Below are 17403 nucleotides of genomic sequence, written 5' to 3' on the forward strand. Positions count from 1 at the left end.
TAGTGAACTAACTAAAAAGAATACTTATAACTTGGCAGGTAATGTAAGTTAAAGTTACAAGTTAGAGTTTTCTGCTCTCTTAGAATAAATCAGTTGTCGCCCATTTAAGGCGCTTGCTTAGACTCAAGGACTTAAATCATTCAGGGGGGCTGAAACCAGAAGTTGAACATCTGTCCTGAAGCTTTGGGACAACTGGCAATGCAGTGCTACTCTTGCCCTTTGAGTAAGAAATGTCTTTTAGTTCAGGAGCGTCCTTTTGCTTCCCTTAGCCAAGCCCGAAGCATGAGTGGGCATCCTGAAGCAGCCCAGATGGTCCGCCGAGAATTCCAGCTGGATCTAGATGAGATTGAGAACGACAATGGTACAGTGCGATGTGAGATGCCAGAACTTGTCCAGCACAAACTGGATGACATTTTTGAACCGGTCCTTATTCCTGAACCCAAGTAAGTTAAACCTCTTTCGTTTAAATATAAGCAATTCATGATCATCAGCATGCATAAGTAAAATGAGCCTTCTATATAGTGTGCAGTTAAAACATTTTAGAACCGATTACTGAGTGATAGCAGTTTTTTCCTAAGACCTGTATCTAGTGGAGAATTGCATAACTCCAGCTTACTGGGATGTCTTATAATAGAGATTGAAGTTTTCCCTTTGCTCTGCTGTCTAGGATCCGGGCTGTTTCTCCACACTTCGATGACATGCACAGTAATACAGCATCCACAATCAATTTCATTATCTCCCAAGTAGCCAGTGGTGACATCAACACAAGTATCCAAGCTCTGACCCAGGTATGGGGGTGCTCCCATGGTAGGGATCCCATTGGTGAATGTAAAGGTATAAAAGTAGTGGGCTGCACACTGGTGTGGAGTCATAGGATTAGAGGATGCAAGCAATGTTCAGTACTGCCCTAAGGAAAAAAGTGCACAGAGGCCACTCAGTCATCACTTGCCTCAGAGGACATAGCTTTAAAAGAGCCTTGCATTTTTGTAATTGTATTCATTCACCAGAGGCTAGAAATAACAGCAGTAGCAAGTAGGGACCAACTCTCATGGAATGTACTTAGATTTTAGTGGACAGAAACAAATAAGTAAAGAAAATAGACTGGGCACAGTGGCTTACACCTGTAATCCTAGCACTCTGGGAGGCTTAGGCAGGAAGATTGCTTGAGGTCAAGAGTTCTAGACTAACCTAAACAAGAATGAGCCCTTGTTTCTACTAAAAAGAGAAAAAATTAGCCGGCCCTGGTGATGTACACCTGTTGTCTCAACTGCTCGGGAAGCTAAGGCAGAAAGATTGCTTGAGCCCAGGAGTTTGAGGTTACAGTGAGCTATGATGATGCCACTGCACTCTGGCCCAGGTGACAGAGCAAGACTTTCTCCAAAAAAGAAAAGAAAAACAAAGAAAATATCAGATAACAGTAACTACTGTGAAAATAGAACTCAAATGGGGTAATGGACAGGAGAGAGGGACTGAGTAGTGACTTAGATTGAGTGACCAGGAAAAGTCTGATGTGCAAATCAGTGGTAAGAATATTCCAAGCAGAGGAAACAGCTAGTACACAAAGGCCTAGGGTAGCAATGAGTCTGCCATGTTCTAGGAAACAGTAGAAGGTCCATGTGCCTCGAGAATGACATTAAAAGGGAAGAATGGTACAGAATGAGGTTTGAGTGTCAGACAGTGATCAGATCATGCAGGGCTTTGAAAGTGACAGGGTAAGTTGTTTGGATTTTAAGTGTAATGGGAGATCATTAGAAAATTTTAAACAAAGTTCCATGTTTTAAAAAAAATAATAATTTTCTTCTTCCTCTGCTTCCCTTTGGCCGGGCATGGTGGCTCATGCCTGTAATCCTAGCACTCTAGAAGGCCAAGGCAGGAAGATTGCCTGAGGTCAGGAGTTCGAGACCAGCCTGAGCAAGAGTGAGACCCTGTCTCTACTAAAAATAAAAAAATGAGCCAGGTGTCAGTCCCAGCTACTCAGGGAAGCTGAGGCAGAAGGATCTCTTGACCCTAGGAGTTTGAGGTTGCTGTGAGGAGGCTGACACCATGACACTCTAGCCTTGGCAACAGAGTGAGTCCCTGTCTCAAAAACAAAAAAATCCCAGGCTGGGCACGGTGGCTCACGCCTGTAATCCTAGCACTCTGGGAGGCTGAGGCGGGCCGATTGCTTGAGGTCAGGAGTTCGAACCCAGCCTGAGCAAGAGCGAGACCCTGTCTCTACTATAAATAGAAAGAAATTAACTGGCCAACTAATATATATAGAAAAAATTAGCCAGGCATGGTGGCGCATGCCGGTAGTCTCAGCTACCCGGGAGGCTGAGGCAGCAGGATTGCTTGAGCCCAAGAGTTTGAGGTTGCTGTGAGCTAGGCTGATGCCAAGGCACTCAATCTAGCCTGGGCAACAAAGCGAGACTCTGTCTCAAAAAAAAAAAAAAAAACCCAAAATTTTCTGCTTCCCTTCTGTAACAGTCCAGTTCTAAAGCTATTAGGTGGGGCAGAGCAAGGTAGGGATCCATAGTTGTGGCAACAGCATGGGAGTGGGGCGTCATAGTGGCCTAATAGGGGCTCAGAGCCCAAGCACTGTGAGGAAAGTGTCCATATAGGAGGGCAACACAGAGTTCAGGGAGTCAGAAGCAAGCAGGATGAAGAGTATATCTATTTGGGAGCCAGCCTGTCATAGTAGTAGGACTCCGGGCAGGGTGAGGAGAATGCCCACATGTGTTGGGGGTGGGGAGCAGTGCATGCAGTGTGGCTCAGAATGGGGGGGAATCTAGGGCCCCCAGCAAGAAAAGTGAGCATCTGCATGGGGAATGGCTGGTGGCAGAGATGGAAGATTGGTTACATACAAAGGGATTGGTCAATAAATAAATATAAGGAAAATGGGAGCAAAGTCTCTCCCTGTTAGAGAAAGGAGTTACAAACATAGAAGGGGAGAGCAAGATAGAATGAACTGTGATATTAGACCAGAATTAGATGCAACAATATGAACTCAGGTTTTCATATATAGATGTAGAAATAATCATTAATGTAAATATGTGTATGTACACACAAGTGGGATAAATGTTATATATAATATACATATATAGGTATGTAATATATAATCATATGTCACTTAACAATGGGGATACATTCCTGAGAAATGCATCATTAGGCACTTTTGTCATTGTGGGAACATCATAGACTATACTTACACAAACTTAGATGGCATAGCCTACTACATACCTAGGCTATGTGGTATAGCCTATTGCTTCTAGGCTACAAACTTGTACAGCATGTTACAGTACTGAATACCATGGGCAATTATAATACTTTGGTAAGTATTTGTATATCACAGAAAAGGTACGGTAAAAATACATATTATAATCTTATGGGACTACTATCATCTATATGGTCCATTTTTGACAAAAATGTCATTAAGGGTACATGACTGTACATTTGTTCCCTAGCTCTTTTCACTGAGAGGAACTGAGAACAGCAATACCCCAGCGACAACAAGCACACCCAGGTCTTGTCTTCTAAATACCGTTTTCCACAAAAAGGAATGTGGGCTCCTTAGAGAAGTGCCTGATTCCGGGTTGAATTGGGGAAATTATTAATACAAGATTATCCTAAGGCGTCTTACTGTGCCAGACAGCAAAGATAAGCTCAAAGAATGATAGAGACATTTCAGAAGGACACAGAGACCAACTGGAACAGACTCTCTGTATTTAAACAGGGAACAATTTGAGCATCTAAATAAATAATGGTAGTAATAAAAGCTATAACCCAATAAACTGAATAAAACTCAATAAATTTATTGACTTAACAAAATTTAATAAACTGGGAAACCACAAATCTGTATACTAATTAATTGAAATTTGAAGAGAAATGGGATATATACATAGTTTTATAGTACCTGCCCACAAAATCCAAAGGAAAAATATACAAAAAAATACCAATTACCAAGAATAACTGGATAGTATAGAAGCTTGGCAGACACCACCTTAATCAGTTGGTCCAAGTAAGCATCAATAATGCAACAAAATGACATTACAAGCTGCCTAATAGGATCCAGTAAGAGTTCAACATCACTTTGCTAATTAATATTTCTAATGTTGTATAACTTGAATCTAATCAAAGTGTCAAGGTCAGGAAAGTTGAGGAAAGACTAAAGAACTGTTGTAGACTGAAGAGAGACTAAGAGATGTGATAACTAAATTCAGTGCGTGATTCTAGACCGGTTTTAAACTCCTGACCTCAAGCGATCCGCCTGCCTCAGCCTCCCAAAGTGCTAGGATTACAGATGTGAGCCACTACACCCGCCCGGTCCTAGACTGGCCTTTTGCTATAACATAAATCAAGGCCGGGCGCGGTGGCTCACACCTGTAATCCTAGCACTCTGAAAGGCCGAGGCAGGCAGATTGCTCGAGGTCAGGAGTTCAAAACCAGCCTGAGCAAGAGCAAGACCCCATCTCTACTGTAAATAGAAAGAAACTAATTGGCCAACTAATATATATAGAGAAAAAATTAGCCGGGCATGGTGGCGCATGCCTGTAGTCCCAGCTACTTGGGAGGCTGAGGCAGGAGGATTACTTGAGCCCAGGAGATTGAGGTTGCTGTGAGCTAGGCTGGTGCCACGGCACTCACTCTAGCCTGGGCAACAAAGTGAGACTCTCAAAAAAAAAAAAAAAAGGTACCTAATCAAGGTCATTGGAGAAAATTGAATGGGGTTTGAGAGTTAGATGGTGATAACATCAATGGAAGTTTCAATTTGATAGTTATAATCATGAAGGAGAATGTTCCTATTGTTAAGAAATATACACTAAAGTATCAGTTTCGTGGAGCATCAGATTGACAGTGCACTCTCAGATGATGCAGGATAAAGTTCCTTTACTTGCAACTTTCTATAATGTTTGCATTTTTTTTTTTTTTTTGAGACAGAGTCTCGCTTTGTTGCCCAGGCTAGAGTGAGTGCTGTGTGGCGTCAGTCTAGCTCACAGCAACCTTCAAACTCCTGGGCTCAAGCAATCCTCCTGCCTCAGCCTCCCGAGTAGCTGGGACTACAGGCATGCGCCACCATGCCTGGCTGATTTTTTTCTATATATATTAGCTGGCCAATTAATTTCTTTCTATTTATAGTAGAGACGGGAGTCTCACTCAGGCTGGTTTCGAACTTCTGACCTTGAGCAATCCACCCGCCTCGGCCTCCCAGAGTGCTAGGATTACAGGCATGAGCCACCACACCTGGCCTGCACTTTTTTTAATTGCAGAAAAAGTTACTCTGACCACTATAGAGACTAGAATATTGGCAAGGCAAGAGTGGATTCCAGGAGACCTATTAGGAAACTATGGTGAAAATTCATATGAAAGATAATATTATTAATATTATCATGTGCCACTAGGATGAGAATGGTAGAAAGGAAGAAAAGGGCATGGTTGCAGGGTATCTTTTGGAAGTAGGGTCCACAGAACTTGCTAATAGATTGGATGTGAGCATAATGCCTAACACTGGAGCAATATGTGGGAAACCTGAGTTTTGAATTTGGACTAAGTAGTATGATTTTTCTGAGCCTCACTTTTCTCATCTTGTAAATGGAGATCTTAATAAGCCCTGTCTACGGAGTCTAAAAAGCATTCTTTTTAATAAATTAAACATTTAAACATAGGGATTATTAGTCCCTTAACTAGACAGTGAACCTCTTAGAGCAGGATCTGTGACTTAATTCACCTAACAGTATCTTGCTTAGTAAATATTTATTGAATGATTGAATCCCCAAGGACTAGTTATTTATTAATATATGAAAATTAACTCAGTTTTTTCAAGGTAAGATATTAGAAGTGCTTTGCTAATATTCTTAGAGAATTCCTGTAGTGTCTTCCTGCTACTTAGAAGTATGAAGCTTAGGGCCAGGCGTGATGGCTTATGCCTATAATCCCAGCACTTTGAGAGGCCAAGGCAGCAGGATCACTGAGCCCAGGAATTTGAGAATAGCCTGAGCAACATAGTAGACCCCGTCTCTACCAAAATTAGAAAAATTAGCCAGGTGTGGTGGCATGTGCCTATAGTCCCAATTACTCAGGTGGCTGAAGCAAGAAGATAGCTTGAGCCCAGGAATTTGAGGTTGTACTGAGCTATGATGATACCACTGCACTTTAGCCTGAGCTAGAGCCTGACCCTGTCTCAAAAACAAAAAGAAGTATCAAGCTTGGAAAATATATCTTGGAATTTTTGTTATCAGATTGATGAAGTCCTGAGACAAGAAGACAAAGCCGAAGCCATGTCTGGCCATATTGATCAATTTCTGATAGCCACATTTATGCAGCTAAGACTCATCTACAACACACACATGGCAGATGAGAAATTGGAGAAGGATGAGATCATCAAGTTGTATAGCTGTATCATTGGCAACATGATTTCGGTAAGGGCACCTCTGTAGAACTTGAACTTCTCATCAATCTGTCATCCCACTGGGGTTCTAAAGCCAGAGTCAATGCAGATGCTGCAGTGAGTCCTATGTCACTTGGTAGAATTTTACATGCATTGTATAGCAAGCTACTAACTATTTCCACTGAATGTTGGGCTATACTGTGGCTTACTTTATTGGTATTGTTAGGATATAAAGTAGAATGCTTACAGATCACTTAGAATTCTGCTTCCTGTAAGTTTCTTCATCAGGCATGGTAGGCCCTACCTGGCTTTTCACAGATTAGTGTGCTTACATTAAAAATGCTAATTGCTCTGATATGATCATTACATATGTGTTAAAATATCACTATCCCATAAATATGCACAATTATTACATGTCAACTAAAAATAAAAGGGAAAAAATTTTGCAGATGATTTACCTTTAGAGCAGATTATAAGGATAATAAAGACCTTCTCATTAGCTTTCATTTCAATATGCTTTTTTAAATTGGGGAGAAAAAGATGGCATTATGGCACCAATTAGTCAGAAATTACCAATTTTACATAACAATAAGTTTCACATGTAAAAAAAATACTTTTATAATTGGAAGGAAACCCACCAATTAATTTTGCCTATTAGAGGCATAGGGGAGTATGGTGATTTTAATTTTTTTCTTAATGCTCTGAATTTTTTAAAATACAGTATAATTGAATGTTTACCAGAGTATGTCATCCACATTTATCCTTTGCTCTCTGTGTTGAGTTTTACACCTCCCTAACAATTATGTCTGCGTAGCTGTTTCAGATAGAGAGCCTGGCCCGAGAGGCCTCCACTGGCGTACTGAAAGACCTAATGCATGGCCTTATAACCTTAATGCTGGATTCTCGGATTGAAGATCTAGAAGAAGGACAGCAGGTTATCCGCTCTGTGAACCTCTTGGTGGTAAAGGTTCTGGAGAAATCAGACCAGACCAACATCCTAAGGTACATCTGTATTCTCAGCCAGTAGAGCAGGATATCCTCTTTTATCTACACATAGAAATAGATCAGTCATAACTTTAGGTTTGCCTAATAAATTGATTTTATTATTATTTTCTTCTTCATGGACCAAAGATATTTCAGCCCGAGAGACAACAGCTAAAACTGGTAACTTTAAACTAAGCCAGCCAATATCAGGAATTTTCTAAAATAGGAATGTAAGGTTTGTCAATTACATCTTTCATGTATATTTCAGGTACATTTTTTGCTTTCTCACCTACCAATGACAAACTTTGCCACTTACCAAGTGGTAACTTAAAAAGCTTAATTGATGTTCGTTTTCTTAACTGAACGTCAAATAGTCCAAAATAATTCCTGATCCATGAACACTTAATTTATCAGGTGGATGGGGGTGGGTAAACTCACAACTAATGGATGCAGTGAGCATTGTATGGGGGAAAGGCACCCCTCTAATCCTGGCTTGGGTGAGGCAAAGTCATAACATGTAACCAAAATGTTTGTACACCTATAATATTCTGAAATAAAAAGAAAAATAATTATGAAGTGGATACAGAATAATTACACATGGACTTTTGATTTCAATTACTGATTTTAATTGGAATGCAGGTTTGAGATTTAATATTGTTGTTTGATTTTGTTTTTGTTTTTTCCTCAGCGCCCTACTCGTTTTGCTTCAGGACAGCCTGCTAGCAACAGCCAGTTCTCCCAAATTCTCAGAGCTTGTTATGAAGGTGAAGTTAAAATGATTTGATCTCTTTTCCTTCAAAGATGCAATTACTTTGTGAAAGTGTGGAGAAAAAGGAGTGGCAGCTAAGAAAGACACAGGCTCAAATCAACTAATTCATACCTGAAAAATATAACTGGTCTTCAATTTTCCCTTCCTCCAATTTATATCCCAAACTCAGGCCTAAACAATTCTTTTTTTTTAAACTCCAAAAAGAACTGATTAAATTCTTAAAAGCCTATATCTGGTGGGTACAGTGACTGATGCCTATAATCCCAGCACTTTGGGAGGCGAGGCAAGAGACCAGCCTAGGCAACACAGTGAGACCCTGTCTCTACAAAAATATAACAATAATAATAATAAAGTAAAAGTCTACAGCACCTGGTATTCTCAGGTGATCTCCTATCCAAGTAACTAACCAGGCCCGATCCTGCTTAGTTCCTAAGATCAGATGAGACGGATATGTTCAGGGTGGTATGGTCATAGACTCAGGCCCAAACAATTCTTGGCCTCAAATAGTGAAAAGGAGGAGCCACTTTGTAAATATTTCACCAATTTTTCTAAAATCAAAAGGCAAGAAGTTTGATGAGACAGATTTCTTTTTGGGATAAAGATGTGTATAGCCCTATAATATTTTGGTCTCTTTCTTGGAAGATCCCGTATGAACATATCTCTAACTGTAATAATTATAATATTGTTATTATGCTGCAGTAGTGTAAGATATTTTGTCTCCTTGGGTTAGATTTGGTTAAGCAATATGAACTACTCTACTCTCAGTTACCAAGGAAACCCAAGACGGATTTTCCACATTTTCACATTAAATGATGGCCCCTATCTCTGGAGAATGGGAAGGAGGAGAAGAGATGGATGGTTAGATGGGTGACTGGTTACACTTCAGTCAGTGACATGGTTGCAATGATTTAAATCTTTCATATTTTAGCAGCTGAACTTGAAATATATGCTGCACCACATCTATATCTCTGGCCATATTTTAGAAGTGAGCCCAGAACTCAGGGAACATGATGGTGACAAATTATCCTCATTCTTCAATCACTCTTATTTTTTTTTTTCAATAGTGTCTCTGGAGAATGGTTCGACTATTACCTGATACCATCAACAGCATTAACCTGGACAGAATTCTTCTGGATATTCACATTTTTATGAAGGTCTTCCCCAAAGAGAAACTGAAGCAATGCAAAAGTGAATTTCCCATAAGGACCTTAAAAACTCTGCTGCATACCTTATGCAAATTAAAAGGGCCTAAGGTAAGTGAGCACAGCAACTGGTCTCTAAGGGAGCTTAAGAAAAAGAACATCATGGCAATGGTATTGCTACTGTTTGAATGTACATGTGTCTCTCAGATCCTAGACCACCTAACAATGATTGACAACAAGAATGAATCAGAGCTGGAGGCCCACCTCTGCCGGATGATGAAGCACAGCATGGACCAGACTGGTAGCAAGTCCGATAAGGAAACAGAAAAGGGAGCATCTCGACTAGTGAGTTGCCTGCCTTGAAAGATTGAAGGAATTGAGGTTGTACTGGAAGTGATCTTGTCTAAGGTGTAGGTCACCTGGAGACTGTTTTTCTGAAGGTTTAAGGCTCAGGGATTAATCTAATCAGTCTCTTTCTGTGGTTCAGTAACCATTTTCCACCTTTAAAATTTTCGGTCAAAACTAATTATAATCATGTCCTTTTTGGTTCTCAAGAAAGGTGCCTAAGGTATTGGTCACCAGATAAATCCGCTGTGAGCTAGCTCTATTTAATTGGGGAGGAATGGGCCAGTTCCTTCTTCATCAAGTTGAGGTGAAAAGCTAAGACTTTTCAGGCATTCAGTAACCCAGAATATTAGTTTCTGCTGCAGACCCTGCAGCGCTGGTACCTCTGTTAACTGCAGAAACATACCAGTAAGGCCCAGATTTTGAGGTATTTTCTGTTCACATCCAACCATTACATACTAATTAATAACTCAAGTCTAACCAATCCTTCCTTTTGTCTTTCAACTTTTCAGGATGAAAAGTCATCCAAGGCCAAAGTAAATGATTTCTTAGCTGAGATTTTTAAGAAGATTGGCTCTAAAGAGAACACTAAAGAGGTGAGAGTAAAAGGGTTAAGCAGAACGGGGATCTGGTTTATGGAAAAGGGACGCTAACATCCATCCCCACCTCTTACTTTTTCTTGTTCACCAGGGCTTAGCGGAGTTATATGAATATAAGAAGAAATATTCAGATGCTGATATAGAACCATTTCTGAAAAATTCCTCACAATTCTTCCAGAGCTATGTTGAGAGGGGCCTTCGAGTGATTGAGATGGAAAGGGAGGGCAAAGGCCGTATTCCCACTTCAACAGGTATAGCTTCCTTTATTAGCTCCAGGAATAAGCTCAAAATAGCTCACAGCTCCTGAAGCTGAAGTTTTGGTTGGTTTAAATTCATATCCAAGAACCTCAATACTTAATGGTCACCATTGATCTTCCCATTGCAGAAATGAAGTCAGTGGTCAATTCTCAGTCACTAACCTATCATCAGTATTTGACATTGGTAAATGTTTCCTGCCCTTAGGACAATTTCTTCACTTGGCTTCCAGTTCTCCACACTATCTTGGTTTTCTTCTGGCCTCACTGACCATTCCATCTTGGCCTTTGATTGTTGCCGTCCCTGACTTTTCTTTCTTTCTTTCTTTCACTCCACTCCAGCCCTTCCAGCCCCCTTGCTATTTCTGGACCACCCTAGGCATGTGCCTTCTTAGGGCCTTACACTGGCTGCTTCTTACTCATGGAATGCCCTTCCTAAGATGGCCTTGTTGGCTAGCTCCCTTTCCTCTTTCAGATCTTTATTCAGATATCATCAGAAGCTTAAACTCTGACCTACCCCTTCACCACACCACTTACCACTGCTAGTGTACCATATAATGTAGCATTTATTAGGTTAATTGTTTGGCATCTGTCTCTGCTAGAATTTGAAATCCACAGAGGAAGGATTTTATCTGTTTTGTTGCCTAGCATATAGTAGGCATTCAGTAGTTCTAGTCATATGCTGCATAACAATGTTTTGGTCAAAGACAGATCACATATATGATGGTGGTCCCATAAGATTATAATGGAACTAAAAAATTCCTAACTCCTAGTGATATCATAGCCATCATAATGTTGTAGCACAGTTACTTTATTTTTTTTATATAAATTTAGTGTAGTTTAATTTAAGTGCACAGTGTTTATAAAGTCTACTGTAGTGTACAGTAATGTCCTAGGCCTTCACATTCACTCACCACTCACTCATTGACTCACCAGAGCAACTTCCAGTCCTACAAGCTCCATTATTGCAAATGCCTTATACAGGTGTACCATTTTTTCATTTATACAGTATTTTACTGTACCTTTTCTATGTTTAGAAACACAAATACTTATCATTGTGTTACAATTGCCTACAGTATTCAGTACAATAACATGCTGTACAGGTGTGTAGCCTAGGAATAATAGGCCATACCATATAGCCTAGGTGTGTAGTAGGCTATACCATCTAAGTTTATGTAAGTATGCCATGTTATGTTTGCACATGACAAAATTACCTAATGATGCATTTCTGAAAATATATCTCTGTCATTAAGCAACACATGACTATATTTGTTCGATGATATGAATGAATGCTATAACTAAGTTTAAGCTGAAATATTAGTGTCCCCACAATGAAAAAGGCACTGTTTGAGAATTACTGCTCCCAAGATATAGAGACAAAAGACAGATTTAGGAGGTTTCAGTTATAGAAAACAGCTGTCACGAGCCTTAAACCAAGAAAAGACAGACCCACCTGCAAAAGTCTCCTCTCACCAGTCCTGTGTTCTTTCTGAATTCCGTGAAGCTCACTACTCTTACATATGAGAGTTTGCCTATAAAGCACCTCCCTCTAGTTTTCAGACACCAGTCATATTCTCTCTCAGCATGTCTTGTTAGCTGAAGCTTCAGTTCAACTGTGTTCTCTAAAACAGTTGAATTTTTTTTTTGACACCCTAAATTATCCTTCTGCAAGACCTTAAGAGTATTTTTCTTGATGTTTGGTGAGCAAAATGTCAAATAGAATGTGACAAGTGGACATACCATGTTTTATTTTATCAGGATAGGCATTCTTTTCTTATTTCCAAAGTCCTCTCTGGTGATGTTCAACATACTTCCTTTTTCCCTGGAGTAACCAGTTTTACTTTTCTATCTACCATAAGGCAGTTTTCTCTCCCAGTACCTTATCTTTTGAGCCTAATACATTTTTATTGATATCAAAGTAGGTATTTTAAATGCCCGTATTTTATGATTGTTCCTTCTCAGAAATTTAGGAACTGTGATGGATTTGTTGTTTGTTTTGGTTTAGTTTTTGGTTTCCCCCTCTCCTGCCAGAATATTTATCTTAGTGATGGGGATACAGATAGTCAGGTTCCTGTTCCCCCTGTGGGACACCTCAGTTTCTCCCTCTCTTCCCCATGAGTACACTGTAGCTTTAAGCTCCTTGCTTCCTTCACAGGTTGGATAAAAGCTTGCCCATATGTCACCTGGGCTAAACTTAATCCAACTTTCCTGAACATTTAAGGTCCTCAGGTTTTTTTGATTTTTTTTTTTTTTTTTTTTTTTTTTTTTTGAGACATAGTCTCACTCTGTTGCCTGTGAGTGCCTTGGCGTCAGCCTAGCTCACAGCAACCTCAAACAGCCTCCTGGGCTCAAGCAATCCTTCTGCCTCAGCCTCCCAAGTAGCTGGGACTACAGGCATGTGCCACCATGCCCAGCTAATTTTTTCTATATATATTTTTAGTTGGCCAATTAATTTGTTTCTCTTTTTAGTAGAGATGGGGTCTCGCTCTTGCTCAGGCTGGTTTCAAACTCCTTACCATGCGCCGGCCTCCCACAGTGCTAGGATTACAGGCGTGAGCCACCGCACCCAGCCAAGGTCCTCAGGTTTTTTAGTTGGGCAATTACAATATCCTCAGGAGTAGCTTAGTTTTTTTTGATTGCCCAAGTCAACCCTGGGATTACTGGACCACAACTCCCCACATGACCCAGGATGTAGATGGATGGTCCAGTTTACATCCTCCCTTTCTGTATCAATTTTGAAGTTCTCATGAAGCTTATCTTGTGTATTTCAGAGCACTCTTTATCACCAGCTCCAGGTGGATTCTTGTGAATTTTTTAGTTTTCAAGTACAATATTCAAGCAATATTCAAGTGGCAATATTCAAGCCCAGTAAACTCTTCCTTGTTCTCTTTGGAGGCAGATTAACTAAGGCAGTTTAGTAGGAGGGGGAGTTGTGTGTATCTGAATATTCTTTCTACATTTTTCTCTCTAGGCATCTCCCCTCAGATGGAGGTCACATGTGTTCCCACTCCCACGAGCACAGTGTCCTCCATAGGTAACACAAATGGAGAAGAGGTGGGACCATCTGTCTACCTGGAAAGGCTAAAGATCCTCCGACAGCGATGTGGTCTGGACAATGCAAAGGTACTGCTCTTTTCCTTCTGTGTGGGTCAGGGAGGGCAGTGATAAGCAGATCAGGGGCAGGCTGGCCCGCAGAGAAGTGGCTCGGTCTTGGTGTATGTTCTGGAGCTGCATCTCAATCTGATCTGAGACAGCATCTCCTCTCTTCTCAATAGCAGGATGACCGACCTCCATTGACCTCGTTGCTCTCCAAACCAGCAGTTCCTACCGTCGCCTCCTCCACAGACATGCTCCACAGCAAACTCTCGCAGCTCCGGGAGTCACGGGAGCAGCACCAGCATTCAGACCTGGATTCTAACCAGATTCACTCTTCAGGAACCATGACCACATCCTCCTCCTCCACAGCTAACATTGATGACTTGAAAAAAAGACTGGAGAGAATAAAGAGCAGTCGCAAATGAAGCTGCCCATTCCCCTGGCACCTGCAGCTTTAGTTTACTAAACTAGAAGTCCTCATAGTTTAAAGCGGCCTCGGCAGGCCTAGTGTACACAAACTGGTTGTATTGTATCATGCCGTGGAGCTGGGGGAGGAGTCGTGTGGCACAAGCATTTGCACATACTCTGCTTCTCCCCTTCAGCGTCCCACTGCTCTAGAAGACTGTCTGTGGGTTAGTTTAGTGTACAGACTTGTAAACAGCTGCCCTCCTCTCAGCTCAGACTAGTTTCCAGATCCTTTTTCTTTTGTTTTATTTTTTAATTGCTCATTTGTAAAATTGTCCTAATCTTTCCTAGCTGTTAGAAACTCTTTAATAGTTCTCCTTTCAGTTTGTGAGCTCTTCTCCCTGTCGCCCTGAAGGGTCACTGTATTCTGTATGAATGCATGGCATGATACAACTAATTTAAGAGTCTTTTATAAATAAAGTTTGCATTAACTATACTTGTCTCCCAAGATGCTCCATATTTGGGAGTGTTGGGTGGCTCTGTCACCCATTGTGGTAGCAGTCAGGTATTTAGCAGTTAAAAGTTAATTACTGCTTACTGAGCCTTCACCTTTTCTTGGCTCACATCTTTGGAGCTTTTACTCCTTTGGAATAGGAGGAACTCACCTTTCCTGTGTTCTACATGCAGCTCCTAGGGGACCAGAGAAATCTCATCCTTCCCTGTTTTGAGGCCTTGGTTATGACTTCCCTCCCATCATCAGCGATGGTTTCAAGGAGCTCTTAGGCATCATACCACTTTGCTGCTCAAATGCATGCAAGGTTGTACCCAGGGATTGGCCAGGCCACAGTGGTTCTCATGCTGCAACTGGATTTGGATTCATTTGACTAATGGAGGTTAGGAGAGCTTAGTAGTTTCCTGCCTGGCTATCTTGAGTCTCTTGTGGTCCAGACTAACAGTTGCTTCACATGCAGTCTGAGGAAGGACCAAAAAGTCAGCTTTCTCCTCTGGAGTGAACTCCACACTCAGAAAAACTCTTCAGGACAAAGGTTCCAGATTCAGAGGGAGACTTTTATGGGCAGTCACAAAGTTCAAGGAACTTTTCTCTCATAGCCCACCTTTCTCAAGAAATGAAAGACTGATTAAAAATACATCTATTAGTTTTCCATCAAGTGAATCCTCTACTGGTTCCAGTCACCATTTTCAGGTGGCCCCTATACCTTCTGAAATTAAACTTTCCTCTCGCCCTTATCATTGGAGAATGGGAGTGGGTATGTTTTCACTGAAGGGATGATGGAAGAGTTCATTACTTTAGTACAAGGACATATTTAGAAGGAGTGGCTGTAATTGGGGCTGGAATTAGCACAGCTGATTTGAAAAACCCAAGTGCCCAGAGTTTACAGCACTGACAGCTGTGTTGGAGAGAAACAGTCATGTGAGAATATATGCCCTTGTTTAATAAGCAGGTTCTGAGTGTTAACTACTAGTTCTTAATCCCTTCCTCCTTGCTCTGGTTAAAGCTCTGCTACCAAGATCCCGCAAGCTTTTTAATTCCCAGTTTCCATCCAGTTTTCAAATCAATCAGGACCAAAGAATGAGAGGACAGAACACGAGACATCTCAATACCGTCCTCTCAACACACAGCCTTGCTTCATCCCCCACCAGTGACCTCTGCCAACCATAACCTTGAAGAATGTGCTATGAAAGGACATCTTTGAAGTTCTATGACTCATAACATTTAAATTTGTCCAAATTATGAATCCACTTATATACCCTCGAGGTATCATTTCTTGGAAAAACAAATTGCTCCAGTCTGGTAACTGCTGTGTGAGAGAAAATTCCAGGAAGCAACAGCCCTACTCAGGCTATTTGCAGGGGCCAGAGGAGGGAGGAGGTCAGTGGCAGAGCGACTTTGAGCAGCCAGGCTGGATGCCCAGTCCAGTCAGCAGGCGTAGTGAGAACGCAGGCGGCAGCGATTTATGGAAAGCTTGTGGGGTACTAGATGCTGTGCTAAATACACTATGTCAGTTCTCTCCCTTAAGCCTCATAACTTTGCAAGGTAAGTAATGTCATGCACGTCTTTTAATATACACTTGGCCCTTCATATCCGTGGGTTCTGCATTGCAGATTCAACCAACTATAGCTTGGTAATAGTAGGGGGAGAGAAAACAAAAAATAGCAATACAACAATGAAAATATACAAATAAAAACAATACAGTATAACTATTTACACAGCATTTACATTGTATTTGGTGTTATAAGAAATCTAGAGATGATTTAAAGTATACGGGAGGATGTATATAGGTTATTTACAGATACTATGCCACTTTATAATAAGGAGTTTGCGCATATGTGAAGTTTGGGATCCATGGGTGGTCCTGGGACCAATCTCCCTGGATGGCAGTAAAGGAAACAGACACAAGGAAGCCAGGTGACCCCACCGTAGTTACTTCTTTGGAAGTGGGAGCCAGAATATGAACCCAGGAAGTCTGACGCCAGGGCTCCTAGCCACTATATCCCACAATATGCTCAAATGAAGGCATTTAAATATTGAGCCTGGCCGGGCGCGGTGGCTCACACCTGTAATCCTAGCACTCTGGGAGGCCTAGGCGGGCGGATTGCTCAAGGTCAGGAGTTCAAAACCAGCCTGAGCGAGACCCCGTCTCTACCATAAAAATAGAAAGAAATTAATTGGCCAACTAATATATATAATATAAAAATCAGCCGGGCATGGTGGCTCGTGCCTGTAGTCCCAGCTACTTGGGAGGCTGAGGCAGGAGGATCGCTTGAGCCCAGGAGTTTGAGGTTGCTGTGAGCTAGGCTGACGCCAAGGCACTCACTCAAGCCTAGGCAAGAAAGCGAGACTCTGTCTCAAATAAATAAATAAATAAATAAATAAATAAATAAATAAATAAATATTGAGCCTTTTGGGAGCATAAGTCTGACATTTTAATGACACGAGGAAGGATGCAGGGACTAGCCAGGAAAGTTGGAGGTAAAGATGTATCTAGTCACCCATCACTACACCTATTTGGCCTCTTCTCCAATCCCAGAACAAGCTCTTTATGGCCCTTACAGCAAAGCAACTGAAAGCAGAGACCTCACTCTATCTTCTCTGTTCCAAGTCCTACTTTGACCTTTCTTAGCTGTATGACCTTGGACACAGTACTTCTTCAAATCTCAGTTTACTTACCCACCTCTTGTGAGGGTTAAGTGAGATAACATTAAAGCCCTGAGTGTGGAACATTTAAATGCTCATAAATTCGACCTGCCATCTCCCACCTTCCCACTTGACTCTCCTTTTTTTTTATTTTTTTGTCCCCTCCCCACCATCTGGCCTGTTTTGAAGGTGGTGGTTTCTTAAATCCTGTTTATCCATCAGTATTACTGGTTTGTCCTGAGCCCAGTACAGATAGCTGCCCATGAATAGCACTGGGAGCATTAAGGA

At 41.3% G+C, this 17403-nt stretch overlaps 1 protein-coding gene and 1 non-coding gene across 5 annotated transcripts in view; both read left to right on the forward strand.

Moving 5' to 3' along the window:
- Positions 1-14452, forward strand: part of CKAP5 (cytoskeleton associated protein 5) — a 97743-nt gene extending 83291 nt beyond the window's left edge. For 3 of the 4 annotated variants that reach the window (XM_076001961.1, XM_076001964.1, XM_076001962.1), the window contains 11 exons: positions 270-443; positions 668-788; positions 6216-6395; positions 7179-7366; positions 8037-8112; positions 9182-9370; positions 9467-9604; positions 10117-10200; positions 10295-10454; positions 13429-13580; positions 13733-14452. In XM_076001961.1, the coding sequence (XP_075858076.1) occupies positions 270-443; positions 668-788; positions 6216-6395; positions 7179-7366; positions 8037-8112; positions 9182-9370; positions 9467-9604; positions 10117-10200; positions 10295-10454; positions 13429-13580; positions 13733-13978 (1708 nt within the window). In that variant the 3' untranslated portion in view covers positions 13979-14452. The remainder of the gene's footprint in view (positions 1-269; positions 444-667; positions 789-6215; positions 6396-7178; positions 7367-8036; positions 8113-9181; positions 9371-9466; positions 9605-10116; positions 10201-10294; positions 10455-13428; positions 13581-13732) is intronic. The other variant, XM_076001963.1, reaches the window with a different exon arrangement.
- On the forward strand, positions 836-943 carry LOC142870844 (small nucleolar RNA SNORD67). The gene has a single exon (XR_012919172.1). It is a non-coding gene; the product is annotated as a small nucleolar RNA SNORD67 (small nucleolar RNA).
- Positions 14453-17403: the final 2951 nt, after the last annotated feature.

The sequence above is a fragment of the Microcebus murinus genome, chromosome 4 (assembly GCF_040939455.1).
Source record: "Microcebus murinus isolate Inina chromosome 4, M.murinus_Inina_mat1.0, whole genome shotgun sequence".
Lineage (NCBI taxonomy): Eukaryota > Metazoa > Chordata > Mammalia > Primates > Cheirogaleidae > Microcebus > Microcebus murinus.